At 39.8% G+C, this 14,610-nt stretch overlaps 1 protein-coding gene across 3 annotated transcripts in view; it reads right to left on the reverse strand.

Annotated features, from left to right (window-relative positions):
* Window positions 1-14,610, reverse strand: part of PIEZO2 (piezo type mechanosensitive ion channel component 2) — a 328,473-nt gene that overhangs the window by 10,191 nt on the left and 303,672 nt on the right. For all 3 annotated transcript variants that reach the window (XM_070420673.1, XM_070420674.1, XM_070420672.1), the window contains 7 exons: window positions 13,197-13,379; window positions 9,487-9,739; window positions 8,163-8,295; window positions 6,844-6,991; window positions 6,542-6,756; window positions 5,401-5,559; window positions 3,524-3,671 (listed from right to left, as the gene is read on the reverse strand). In XM_070420673.1, coding sequence (XP_070276774.1) covers window positions 3,524-3,671; window positions 5,401-5,559; window positions 6,542-6,756; window positions 6,844-6,991; window positions 8,163-8,295; window positions 9,487-9,739; window positions 13,197-13,379 — 1,239 coding nt within the window. The remainder of the gene's footprint in view (window positions 1-3,523; window positions 3,672-5,400; window positions 5,560-6,541; window positions 6,757-6,843; window positions 6,992-8,162; window positions 8,296-9,486; window positions 9,740-13,196; window positions 13,380-14,610) is intronic.

Below are 14,610 nucleotides of genomic sequence, written 5' to 3' on the forward strand. Positions count from 1 at the left end.
GATCAGCACAGTCCTCTTGGTACTGTGACTCCACAGGGGCTTCTCTCTGCTTGGGTGCGATGCTGAGAGGGGTGGGGTTGAGGGTGGTGGTAGGTGTGTGTGTCACATAAGGGACTTGCGTGACAAGAGCACTTAGTAGGGCTGGAATCACTTCCATTTGCTTTACCAAGGGACCCACTAAGCTCTGTCTTAGAGGCTATGGGCAAGGTGGAAAGGAGCCTGCTTTGCTGTCTGATATTAAAACTGCTCCAGCTCTATATGCATATTCCTTGCTTATTAAATGTTGCTTCTCAGTGACCTATTTTCCTTCCAGGGTGACCCCTGGACTTAGGCTATATATATAATCTGGAAGCTGTCCCCCCTTCCCTACCTGGGGCTCACACTCCATTAGGATGAATTCATTTCAGTAGGTTAGGGTGAGAACAAATAATGTGCATTCTACCTGCAGGCACTGAGCTCTGGGTTATAAACTAAGAGAAAGGTCTGGAAGCCTGCAGAGACCTCTCTGGGGACTTTAAAGGACACTCACTGCTAAAGAGCTCTCCAAGCTTTGACACTGAGTAGCTCCTGAATATGGACTTGGAACCATGAGGACACGAGCTGGGCTGGAGGGCGGGGCAGAGCCAGTATGGGAAGCATTATTGACTCAGTGCCCTAAAGATAATGCTTCTAAATGACTCTGCTGTGAAGTTGGGTGAGGTTCATATTAAGGACAGTATTTTAATACCTTTGCATTGGAATTTGATATTATTGTATAAATTTTTCTATTTTAAAAGAAAAACTAAAATATTTAAAATTTGGAAATACGTATTCATACACCACAGATTTGCTTTTTCATTATTTTCTCAATGAGGCCAGTTTAGACAATGGTCCACTTAACCCACTCCAACAGCACCCTAGTATTACAAAATGGAGAGCTTGGTGTGTTAAAGGAGATTTATCTATTCCCTGTCAAGAGCAGTTTGAGTCTCTTCTGCCTGTTGTGGGACCATGTTGGTTCCTCTCCCGAAGGCTAGTATCTTTGAGGTTCCCCTCGAAAAGCTCCCAGTAATCCCCATACCTCCTCCCCCTTCTCTGCTCACCCCTCCATGCATTTCCCAGGGCAGAACAGGGCCAAGACCTTTGGCCTCTCTAATTATGAGGCTTTCTTTACCTTCATGTTCAAAGCAACTGTCACCTTCCTGTTCTATGCTGCTCCATCACCCCTTTCCTAGGCGAGCCAACTCTTGACCAAGAGTTCCAGTTTGCAGTTCCGGTCATGCTGCATTTCCAAACAGCTTCTTAAAGTGTTTTGGCACAGCCAGTGTTGCTCAGTGGTTGAGCCTCCACCCATGAACCAGGAGGTCACAGTTTGATTCCCGTCAGGACACATGCCCAGGTTGCAGGCTGATCGCCAGGAGGGGGCGTGTGGGAGGCAGCCAATCTGTGATTCTCATCATTGATGTTTCTATCCCTCTTTCCCTCTCCCTTCCTCTTTCTGAAGTTAATAGAAGCATGTTTAAAAAAAGTGTTTGGGGAAGTGGCTGCATGGAAATCATGGTAAAATATGACTAGGAGCGAGTGGCTTGCATTGTGTGTGCTCACACCAACACTGGCCTCTCAGGAAATTGTTGTTTCTTCATAAAGTGTATTTATGAAACCCCAGGAACATATTACATTCAATATGGAAAAGTGATAATTACTGGTAATGTTTCAGTCTCTTATGGGATGAAGTAGAAACTAGTGTCAGATTCATTTAAAATCCCTAATACTTACCTCGCACATACCCAGATTTCTCAAAATGTTTTACCAAGTGTGATTTAAATAGCCATAGACTCAGCATAAGGTAGAAGCATATATTTAAATTAAGGTGATACATTAAAATGAGGCTTTTATTTCTTTTTTAAATTTAATTTATTGGGGTGACGTTTGTTAGTAAAATTATATAGATTTCAGGTGTACAATTCTATAATACATCATCTGTATATTGTATTGTGTGTTTCCCACCCCAAGTCAAATCTCTTCATCACCGTTTATCCCCCTTTACCCTGTTCTACCTCTCCAACCCCCCTTTCCCTCTGGTAGTCACAGTAATCACCATGCCATTGTCTGTGTCTATGAGCTCTCTCTCTCTCTCTCTCTTTTTGCTTAATCCCTTTGCCTTTTTCACCCAGCTCCCCAACCCTCCTCCCCTCTGACAGCTCTCAGTCTGTTCTCTGTATCTATGAGTTTGTTTCTATTTTGTTTGTTTGTTTATTTTGTTCATTCCACATATAAATGAAATCATATGGCACTTGTCTTTCTCTGACTGGCTTATTTCACATAGCATAATGTTCTCCAGGTCTATCCATTCTGTCGCAAAGGGTACGATTTTCTTTTCTTTTCTTTTCTTTTTTCTTTTCTTTTCTTTTCTTTTCTTTTCTTTTTAATGGTTTTAACAAACAGGGATTCCCTTTTTAAATGTTTAAAGGTGTCTTCAATTTATTTTCTGTGATTTTTAGGAAGATCTTTACGTTCCATTGCGACTTACTGGAGCTTTTGTCTACTTTTCTTGGATCTTACAAATTAATTAAAAATTGTAATCTATTTTCCAATATTTCAAATAGTTTGTCCCCTCCCCCCCTTTTTAAAATAATTGTTCAGACTAAATAATTCTTGGTTCTTCCTCCTTGTTTTCATATGATTTACAGATCCTTTGTCACTCTGATTTCTACCCTCTATGTCCCTTTGGTAGATTGGCTCTCATATTCTGTCCTTATATCAATTCCCTTGTACCTTAAAAATTAGGAAAATCTAATACAAATATACTACCAGCCTCATCTCCTTCACTCCCACAAATGCCAGAAACACAGAGGTACAAATGGCCCCATGACTACAAAGCTAAAATTCTCAGAAGAAACTGCAGAATACAGAGATTACATGGACTAGAGGGGACTTTTTCAAAGAGATGAGAAAAAAAGACATTTCACACCATCTCAGTTAATGTTGCTTGAGTATTTCTATTGTTATTATGCAAGAGATTCCTGCTTCATACATTGAACTTGAGAATCCTATAAATAATTGTAATTCTATTTTTAACCTTAACATTCAACCTGGAAGAATAATCAAGTATTTGCACTTCAATTTCCTTGGCACAAAGCAGTAACATTGTCTGTCCCTCATCAAAAAGGACATCAGGTGGTGAGCCTGAATCCAAGCTACCTCACCCCACTTTTCTCCACCATAGCAAATTTCCTCCTGTTCCCCAATGAGTCATTTAAGAATTATTGAGTCACACAGCAATATATAATTTCTTCTTTTAAAAATAACTACAATACACAGTGGCCAAAAGACGAACACATCTGGATGCTATTGCTAAGACAGCAGTATGTCCAAAATTCCCTACTCTAGTGGGGTGAAAATCAATAGGACATTTATAAATCCTAGTAGTTTTGTCCCTGTCTCCATTTATTTGGCCACAAAACTTGCAAAAGTTCACATTAATCTTATAACCAGTCTGTATCTAAGAGAGACAAATAGGGATAAGGCATTTTTATTGGCTTACTTTTTCCGACTCCCGCCAACACTTCAGGATGAATATGTGAGCATAGATGTCCTCCACACAGATCCAGCTGGAGAGGCTCAAGGTCGTGTCTGTCCACACCCAGTCCATCACAGCCCTTAGCTCAGTCAAAAATGGAACAAGGCGGAACCTGGCAGAAACCACGTCTTGTTAGAGAGACAGTTCTGGGATGGCCCCCAATATCCAGCTAACCCTGGGAACTCATGCAGTTACTTGATGTCTTAGCTCTTAGATCTTAGAAAAAATTCTCAAGGTGACCCTTATGGTAAAAGCCAACTTGGAATACAACTGCTTTTCATTAGAAGTCTAATAAATGAATTGGTATTTTCCATTCCTTTTTTCTTTCCTTTTTTTTTTTCTTTTCTATTTTGGCTGATGGTCTTAACAAACTGGTATTCCCTTTTTAAGTGTTTAAAGGTGTCTTCTTCAATTTCTTTTATAAGAAATTGTACAAATCTTTCACTTCTTTGGTTAAATGTATTTCTAAGTATTTTATTGTTTTGATGTTATTGTAAATGAAAGTTTTTCTTTATTTTTTCCCAGATATTTCATTATTAGTGGTTGAAACACAACTGATTTCTGTATGTTGATTTTATATCCTGCAAGTTTACTGAATTCATTGATTAGTTCTCAAGTTTTTGGGGGCAAGTCTTTAGGATTTTCTCTATATAAAATGATATCATCTGCAAATATCTATAATTTAGCTTTTGTAAGCATTTATTTGTTCATGTTACAATAATCTGCTGGTCACAGGCTTGTTGAATTGTTGGGGCGTTGTTGTTGAATGAGCTGGGAAAGTTAATACACCTTGTAAGTGAAAAATCAGGGCAAATGACAGCCATCAGAGGAAACAGGACATGTCTTTGGGGTCACACAGTAGACTTACTAGATGACTAAGGCCAACAGGACTCTGGCTCAGTCTCTTATATTTCATTTGGGACTAGGTTGGCCTGGGCTCCTCTCAAGTCTGGGGACTTCCCCCTGTTTCTGGACTGACAGCTTCTCCAAGGCTGGAGGGTCTAGGTTCATTCCACAGCCCTCACAACAGCTTGGGTTACTGCTTGGTATTCTCCTGTGGGCTACACAGCTTTGTCCAGAGGGCACTAATTCAACACAGGGAAGAAATATCAGCCCCGTACAGGATGGCACTAAGTGAAACACTGTTCCACACAGGAGGTTCCTAACATCTGAGCATGCTCAATACCACTTTTATGACCAAGTCCCTAGCCCCCAGGTTTGGTGCTAAGTAGGAGCCAGCCGTGCCAGGAGCAGACTGATTTTTCATGCAGTCAGTCTGATTTTTATGTCTGCTTCCTGAGCAAACAGAGAGGAGATGCAACCAATAAAATTCTCACATGGAAGAATAATATGCTTCCTTCTGCAGCAAACTTACTACCAGGAATAAGCAAGTCATGTGGCATTCCCACTGATGTTAGGGGGAATAAATGGCCTATTCAATGGATGGACTTATTGTACATGCAAAATTCCAAAGGTATTTTGGAACAGTCTAGGTTCCAAATATTCTGTTTCATTGTGCCCAGAAATATATTTATACTTAAGGATCATGAATCCCAAAATATTATCACGGTAATTATGCAGGATATAGAAATAGAAAATTAACCCCTGTGGATGATCCTAGAACAACATCCTGGCTAGGTGAGTGGCAACTACACATAGAAAGGTATTTCAAGAAGCATATCTGTTCTTTTGCTAAATACTGTAAGAGTTTCATGGTGATCTACATTCCTGTACATCAGCACTCTTCCTCTTCCTGTTCCTTCCCAGGTAGGAAGCAGAATGCCTTTCACTTGGCAGCCTCCCCTCTGTGAGCAACTATGGCACACAGCGTGTGTCCTTACCCTTGAAACAGGAAGAGGTTGACGTAATTGTAGCTCTTTGTGAGGAAGTTTCCAAGCACTCGTGTTGGGTAGCCACAACGGATTTGGTAGGCAGACAACCCAAAGTAAACACATTTCACAAAGTACCAAAGCTGAGCAACCAGGTTCTGGCTGAATTTCCTAAAACAGAAACATTCAGAAAAGTGAGGGAATGGAATCCTCTTCTGGTAAAAGGATACCAGTTTAGGATTTTTTAAAAAAGCCTAATTGCCCCTCTAGCATTTAAGTCAATTCAGTCAATTCTAAGAAATTCACTATGTATCATTGATCACTTCAAAGGCAAAAGGTAGGGTAATAAAAAAAAATCCTGTGAATGGTGCCTCTAAGGTATTAGTGCATTAGTCAGTTGTTTAAGCCATAAATAAAATAAATTGCTGTTAAGTAAATTTACTATTAACATTTTCTCACAATGTGGATGCTGCGGCTACTCTGTCCAAAATTAAAGCTCAGAAAGAAAAAAAGAAAAATGTACAACCATAATTTTGTAAAGTTCAATCCATTTTCATTACTTTTCATTCACACTTCCAATTAGCCAGACTTATTGACATGTTATTCTTAAGGCTTGGCTATGAATGACTCTGATATATAAGATCAAATTAATGTTATACATGAAGACTTTTAATGATGTTTATTAAAAATATAATTCTTATTACATCATATGGACCAGTCCATGTGCCCCTTCTGTGGACCCTTTACTATCATAACCTAACAGTTCCTATTTATAGCTGTCTCCCTTATTTTTCTGTTATTGATTGACACATTCATCCGTTCATGCATTAAGCACTAAGTCTGAGGTGCGGGATGAGAAGACCTGGGAAAAGTGACACCTGGACTGAGATCTAAAGAGTGAGGAAGAAGAGGCACTGTGGGTTGGAGGCGGAAGAGAAGAGAAGGAAGGGTTTTGAGATTTGGGAGGACGTGGAGTCCTTGGAGAACTGAAGGTTAACACAGAAGATGCTTAGGGTTCAAGGTGATAGAGGGAAAGCGGTATTAGCCTCCAGGATCTTACCAGGTCTTTCCCTATCAAACTTTGGGCTACTCTTTGTAAATCTCCCATGTCCAACCCATCTTAACCAGCAGCAACAGCTTCTAAAGACCTTACCTCTCAGTCACTACAGGCAAGATGAAGAACATCCAGAAGTGAATTCCAAACACAAGAATGACCTGAAAAATGACCTTTCCTAATACGGTCTTTCTGAGGTACAGTGCTCGGTCCACCACCATGGTTCCAAACTGAATGAGGACCATCACCAGAAACGGCCCGGGCACCTGGTCCTCGGACAGAGAAGAGGTGATGTCTGCGGCTGCTGAGTGTTTCTGGGAAAGAGACAACAGGTTCAGGCCTGAGTGGCATTTCAGGACAGATCACTATTAGTTATTGGCTGCATGGTGGCCTTTACCTACCCCGAAGGCCCAAAAGCCAAAGACGATGATGATGAAGTCAACAGTGTCAGCCAGGAACATAAGCACATACACGTCGGTCACAGCGCTGTAGTCTGGGTGGATGAGGTTGTAGAAGAACTGTCTGATGGGCACATATATTTGCAGAGTCCTGCAAAACAGGGACCCCCCACCCCCTTGCTTCAGGAGAGGTACAAGTGGAGAAATGACCAGATTCTACAGTCATTCTATTCCTCTTTCCAAACGGGTTAGACCTCCCTCTCTCAGCCTCAGGACAGTCCTGCTGGGGGTGGCTCCTGCTCGAACAGAGTGCATACAAGTTCACTGGCAAGGTAGGACCACGAACCTTTTTTTTGTGCTACAGTGATATAAAGCCCTGAAATTTAGGTGGTTTGTCACCCGATTCATTTACTCTGCACCTGTGAGACCTTGAGCATGCTACTTAACTCTCCTAGTTTTCATTTCCTCTTTTGTAAAATGAAGGTAGCAGTAAGACCTGAGGCACAGGGCTGGACTGAGAAATACATGGGAATACACCAGGGTGCTTAGACCTGAAGGGCTGACCAGGCGCCAGGTCATCAATAGGCAGCCCTGCCCTTCCCCCAGGTGGGTCCTGGGCCTCTCTTCTCGTGGTTCCCAGGGAGTACCCTGGGCTTTTGAGTTCACTTTGCTCTGTTGTTACCATGTCCTCCTGGCTCTAGCTTGTCTGTCCAGCCTCTGCCTTATCTTTACTGTGCTCTGGGTTTTACCTTCAGTTCAAGGCCATGTTCAGGTGTGGATGGCCCTCCTGGCCTCAGAGCCCATATTCAGGACCAGCCCTGCTGCACATCCTCTATGTTTCTTCCTCATCTGCTGCTTGTCTGCAGCCCTGACACTTGGGAAGAACCTGTGCATTTTGTTGGAGACCGGCTATATGACAATGACAAACCATCTCCCGACCACGTGCCTCAGTCTCTCCTCTCTAGGAGGAGAGTGTATGTCTGAGGCCCTTCCGGCTTTGACAGGAAATTCCTCTCTATCCAGTAGTCTTTCCATGATAATGCCTGAATTACCTACTGTGAGCTTCTGAGATTATTTATTTATGTGTTTCTAAATGCAACAAATGTAAAAATGAATAACACTATTGAAAAGTGATTTTTAAAAATACTATTATTTTTAAAAATGGGTCATTTTTTTTCTGCCTTAAGAGGATATTTGTGATATGAGAAGCCACTTCTCTGTTCTTCACCTTTGGTATATATGAAATGATTGCTATCAATTATTTCCCAAAGTCCCCCAGCCCTAAAATAAAACCCACAATCCAAGTGTTTGCATGCACTCACTTCTTTATGGTAAGTGCTTTTGCTCTGATTAAATGTTCTTGAAGCTTTTCCAGGTAAAGTTCCCTTTTGCTTCTTTGCTTAATGCTCAAAACACTGCTTCCTTTTTGACTGCTGTTTCGGGTGCTTGTGCTGCCTAGGAATAAAAAGAAGCCAAGATGCACTGTGAGGCATGGACTAATTGACATAGGTATCAAAGGAGTCCCTGGGGCCCCCATGGCAAAGGGATGGCTTGAAACAGACTCAGAGGGAAGAACGAACACACATGCCTGTCAGAGCAGTGACTGAACATTGGGAATCTGCTGTCTCAAGTCTGCTTCGGAGGTAAAATGTATCTATGGGTTTGTACACCCATGCTGAGTCATCCCTGGATTGTTATGTGATCTCTGTCCCAGGAAGAAACACATGGGAAGAGCAGCTTTTTTAGTACTACCTGGGGGGCCTAGGATGCAGGTTTTTCAGGTTGGGTCCATGGCCCATCCCTTTTCTCATGTCCTCATTTCTCTAACTGTAAAATGAATATGAGGACCTTCCAGCATCTGCCTGAGAAGTATATTCTGAAGATGAATATAGTCATGCACCAACTAATGATACATGCTTTGGGTATAGATTCTGAGTAATGTGTCAGTAGGCAATTTTGTGGTTGTGTGAACAACACAGAGTGTACACAAATCTAGATGGTACAGCCTACTACCCTCCTAGGCTATATGGTAGACCACCATCATATACGTGGTCCATTGTTGATCGTTGATCAAAAAGTCATACAATGCATGACTGTACACAAGTATTTGGTAAGTTTCATACAGGAGGGCTATAAATACAAATACCCAATTACTCCTAGAGTGGCAACTGGAAGGCATATCTACTTTCTGATTGCACTCACTGCTTAGTAAGAAATTAATAAATACATGAGCAAATTATTAGATAGTATAGCTGAAAGTTCCCATCAATGAAATATAAATATATTTTGAAATAAGTTGTGATTTACAGCACTCTGGACACCCAGCAGAATCTGTGGATCTGATTTTAAAACTACTGTATGCCCAACACTTATTAGGTCCTTGCACTATGCTGGCCACTTTTCACAATTATCTGGAGTCCTTGTCCTGGAAGGAATTAGACATTTAGAGCAATGCAATGATGTGACTGCCCCAGGTCACACACACAGCTGAGTCAGCACTTGAACTCGGGTCTGTCTGATTTCAAAGCACTTTCAATTCACATCACAATACCTGTCTGCTTGGTAGCACCCAACAAACTCCCTGCCCCAGACACACTGGCACCAGCAAAAGGAGAACCTCAGTGGGTATTTCCAGCCCAGGGATACCTCTTTGAGACCTATTTGAAGAAAAGCTGGATCTGTGGGATATCTGGGAGCTGCTGTTGGAACGTTTCCTGCGGACAGCCGTCAGCTGCTCAGGGAAGGACACGTGCACTGACTCTGTGGACGCAGCCAGGTTGATGGATTTCAGAGAATCAGAGGAGTCCCTTCTGCCATGACTGAGGGACAGCTCATCATCTGACTCTTCCTTGTCAGTCCCACTGTCGGTAATGTCATCTTCATCCCATAGGCCATGGCACTGAGAAAGCATGGGAAGGGACAATTCAGATTGCTGTTTCAGGTGAGGGAGCTGGTGTTCTGCCCTATAATAACTCAGAGAACAAACTATCCCCCAAGATTAGAAAACCAAAGGCAAAATAGAGTGACTATATTTGGTAACACTGTGTTATTATCTGTTGTTATGTAACTGAAATTTGCAAAGAGAATGGAACTTAAATATTCTCATTAAAAAAAAGAATACATATGTGAGGTGATGAATGTGTTAATTACACAGATGGGTGAATCCTTTCACAATGTATGCATTTATCTAATCACCACATGTCCAGTTTAAATATTTTATAATTTTGTCGATTATACCTCAATAAAGCTGCAATTAAAAAAGATGAGAAAAACAAGGCAGGGGGAGATTCTAAGAAAGCTAATTATCTATAATTTTATGATGGTCCCAGTAGAGTGGATATGGGTAGGTAAGATGATAAAAGTTTGGCTAATTAAGTGAGATGGAGACAGGTGATGTTTGGCAGGTAGAAAAAAGGCAAAATTACAATCTCTTGACTTGTTCTGTGAGCAGAAGTGCTTTTCAGAACACACCTCTCTATGCTTATGACTAGCACTCCAAGGATCAATTTGAAGTATAAGTGGGTGAATTCAGCCCCATGTTTACTAAATATCTGCACTTGAATAATAATAATGCTGTCCCTACCCAAGCTGCATAACACATGATGTGAATCCTTGAATCATCCATGGCTGACTCAGAAACAGAGCTGCAAATACTTAACTCAAAAAATGTTGGTCCACATGTGAAACAGATTATGATGCATTCTGCAGAGCTTGGGTTTTGCTTCAGGGAAATGGGATGAAAGGGGCTGATAAAGAGGGGAGAAATGACAGCGGAAAAGGAGGAGAGCAGAGGCCTTCCTGGAGCATGATGCTACCTGAACCACAAGTCACCCTGACATGCTAAATTGAACTTGCTGCTCCCCAATGAACTCACAGCCTCCTGAGCACCCAGACAGCCAGACTCTACATTTGTTCCCCAAGGCCTTGACCAGTCCTCCCTCTGACACATACGTTGGGGAATAAGAGCTCCAGGCCAATTTGCTAAAAATTAATTGGTCAAAAACCAACTCAGAGAATAATTAGTTCATCAAAAGACAAAGTCGCCTAATTTACAAATTACTCTTAAATATTTATTTATAGATATACTATTTTTAACCATATCAAATGAATGTATTCTTACAAACAAACATTTTAGGTGTTCATAGTGGGATTTTTCAGTTTATACTAATTTCTTTCAAATCATTTAAAAAATTGTTTTGTCTTTTGCCAACATTTTAACATATTTAGATTCTTTCCCTACTTTTTAGTAGTACATTTAAGTTTGTTAATTCTTCTAATTATTTGTAAAATTGCAGCAATTAATACTAAATAGGATAGTTTTTTAAAAATATATTTTATTTTTTACAGAGAGGAAGGGAGAGGGATAGAGAGTTAGAAATATCGATGAGAGAGATACATCAATCAGCTGCCTCCTGCACACTCCCCACTGGGGTTGTGCCCGCAACCAAGGTACATGCCCTTGACTGGAATCGAACCTGGGACCCTTGAGTCCGCAGGCCGATGCTCTATCCACTGAGCCAAACCGGTTAGGGCTAAATAGGATAGTTTTAACCACTTTTCAAATTCCTACATAGTTTTCATTTTTGGTTTCCATAGCAGCATTCTATAAGAGGTGGGTTTTTTTTCATGAAAAGATTTATCATTCCAAAAAGTATTTTTCATATCATTATCCAATATTTTAGCATAATACTAGTACCTCAAATCTCATATACATTCACTATGTACAGTAAATGAAATTTTCAAAGAAGAAATTAAAGTATATAATATAAAATATCAACTTTTTTTATTGTACACTTTAAATATAAAATTGTAGCTGTTAAACCATTTGATTATTGATGAAAAGTAGTAAAAATGCCTAAAGGTTTATAAAAAATTTTAAATGACATGCAAAAGGATACAAAAGTTTTAAGATAATTGTAAAGTGGCCAAAATTATACCATTATGTTTTTTTTATGTTTTAAATGCTTAAATTTTAACTAGTTTCTGGAACTAAAAAGATATAAAGTTAATATATTAATATAGTCATAACAAGAATTAGTAAAGTGGATTAATTCAGAAAATTAGCATATTCATCAGAAAAACTAGAGCTTTTGGGCAAGTTCAATTTTGGCTAACTGATTTCCTTGAATAACATACATTTGAAAACCTGCCACAACCCAATAACATAGGTAAGATGACTGCAAAATGAAAGGTTAGGGACTTGGGCACTTGCAAGGTGACAGAAGAGAGAAAAAAGATCTTGACCAAAGCTATACACAGATGAACCCAATTTGAAATAGCCCACTAAGTATGACAGAAGTTGAACACAGTGTTACATATGTATGGGTATATATATACACACACACACACTAGAGACCCGATGCATGAAATTCGTGCAAAGGGCTTGGCCCCCTGGCGCCACAGTGGCTGCCTCTGCCTCTGCCCTCGCAGCTCCCGCTTCATCTGAAAGGACAAATAAATGCTTTTATTATATTATGCTTTTATTATATAGGATGTGTGTGTATGTATTAACTTAGGTCAAGCCTGTTCTAAACAGGAACTAATAAAGATACTACTTGATAAAATAAATGTAAATATTTTATAAAAGGAGACATAGGTAAGAAAAGAAAAGTAAGATTGTGACAATAGGTATATCATCACATAAAATGTATGCTATGCAATACTTTCTAATTGTTATCATTTACAAGCTTAGCTTACAGTTCATAGTAAACAAGAAGAAAAAGCCCACATAGTTGCTCAGGAGGATGACAAGAGTTACTGACCCTGAGACAGGTCACCCTGTAGGCAGATCTTCCCAGAGCAGTGTGATAAGCAGCTTTCTCAACAATGAGCTTCCAAGAAGCAAAGCACAGCACTGGTGTCACCAGACCATTGAATGTATGGTCTCTCACTAAAGCTAGCGGTTTCATGACAAAAAACTACCCAAGAAAAGCAATGCTACAAGGTGGTAGGCAGAGGTTGGGATGGAGATGAAAAGCAATATGATCCACTCCAAGTTGTAGCTCTCTGAGGTTCTGGCTTAAACTAGGAGTAGAATTTAGCATATCAGGCATTAAGCTATTGTACAGAATGTATGCAATTCCCACATGTGTGAATTAATTATTGCATGTTCAACCCAGGGTGGAAATATGGGAACATTTGCTCCCAGATTTATTATAAGTTACATTATTGAGCACAGAGTATTGGAGAAAATGTCCACTAAATGAATATAACTGTTTGTGTGTGTGTGTTTTAAAGCATACAGTAGACACCATCCACTGACCCTTCAGCACTGTCACCAATCCTAATGTTCACAGTCTCTAGGAATATTACAGCGACAATTATCAACACGTGCTGGTTAACTGTTAAAACTGTACCTTCAAAATTGATCGATGGAAGAAAAGAGTCAGGAGCTGAATGAGGTCATAAAGAACATAACCATCTTTCTTTTCCACACCTATAATATTAGTTGGGTATAAAGGTTTGTCCTTGTTCAATTCCACCAGCTGATTCCAGGGAAAGAACCCAAATTGGAAGAAATACTTGATCACAATTGTCACCTACACATGGATGATAGAAATTTAAAAAAATCCTTATTAGAATAGTTATATAGGAGAAACAGCAATATAAAACAACCAAGAAAAGTCCATTTCACAGTTTTGATGGTAGAAATGCACACAATTATGTAGAATGATTACATCATCATTCTTACAGACCACTGACTTCAGAACAGGAGCTAAATCGTACCCTCGTGAGTGCCTTTGATCGTAGATATATCAGGGCCAGTCAGGTCACTCATGGCACTGCTTAAATAATTTCCCCTATTTTTTGAGAATTAGGCTAATTTATACTGATTTATTTGATACATATATAATTATCAGCTATTAAAGTGTGGTATTAGGACACAAGAGCAGAATAATGTTTATGTCTTTATATTTTATGTATTGCTTTAATTTGCAATCTTAATGAACAATAGTACATAGGTTTGAGGTACACAATTTTCACTTTACTCCAATCTCTCTCTTCTCCCTACTTTATTGCTCACTGGAATTTCTTCTCAAGAAGATATAAAAGTAAATGAAACAAACTGGCCAGTTGTGCTGTTATAAGTGTATCAATGTTGTAGAAAAGTGGCATGTTGAGAGAGAACGACAAATGAGAAAATTGATGGGTTTCATTTAAGCATTCCTCTAATGTCTATATCATCAGGAATTCATTGCAATATACACAATTCATTAATAAAAATACTTTTAAAAGTCCTCTCTGGACCTAGAGTCTTCCTTTAGCTCTTCTCTCTCTCCTGTCTTCTTAGTCAAGCTTCTGCAAAGAATAGTCCTGTGTTTCTTATCTTAGTGAATATCCCCACATACCAAATTCCAAAGCAGAAACCTGAAGGTCATTCTTGCCTCTCCCCTTCTCCTTCACACCACAAAAAGCTTTAGTCAATTACTGAAACCACATTTACCCACTCATCTTCAACCTCATTGTCACTGCATTCAAACCCTATTACTTTTCACCCACAATTAAAATAGTTGCTTAGCTGGTCTCAATGTGTCCACTTTCATTCTGTATAAAAACTTGCAAAAACACAAATCTGATGGAGTCATGCCCCTGTTTATTTTTTGTTTATTTTTAAAAAATCTTTATTGTTGAAAGTATTACTTATGTCTCCTTTTATCCACCTCCCCCCCATTAACCCCTTCTAGCCCATCCCCACGCTCCATCCCAGGCCTTTACCACCCAACTGTCTATGTCCATGACTTATGCATGTATGTATACATGTTCTTTGGT

Source organism: Myotis yumanensis, unplaced genomic scaffold (genome assembly GCF_028538775.1).
Source record: "Myotis yumanensis isolate MYYU_CA2020_CCGP unplaced genomic scaffold, mMyoYum1.0.hap1 SCAF_7, whole genome shotgun sequence".
Classification (NCBI taxonomy): Eukaryota; Metazoa; Chordata; class Mammalia; order Chiroptera; family Vespertilionidae; genus Myotis; species Myotis yumanensis.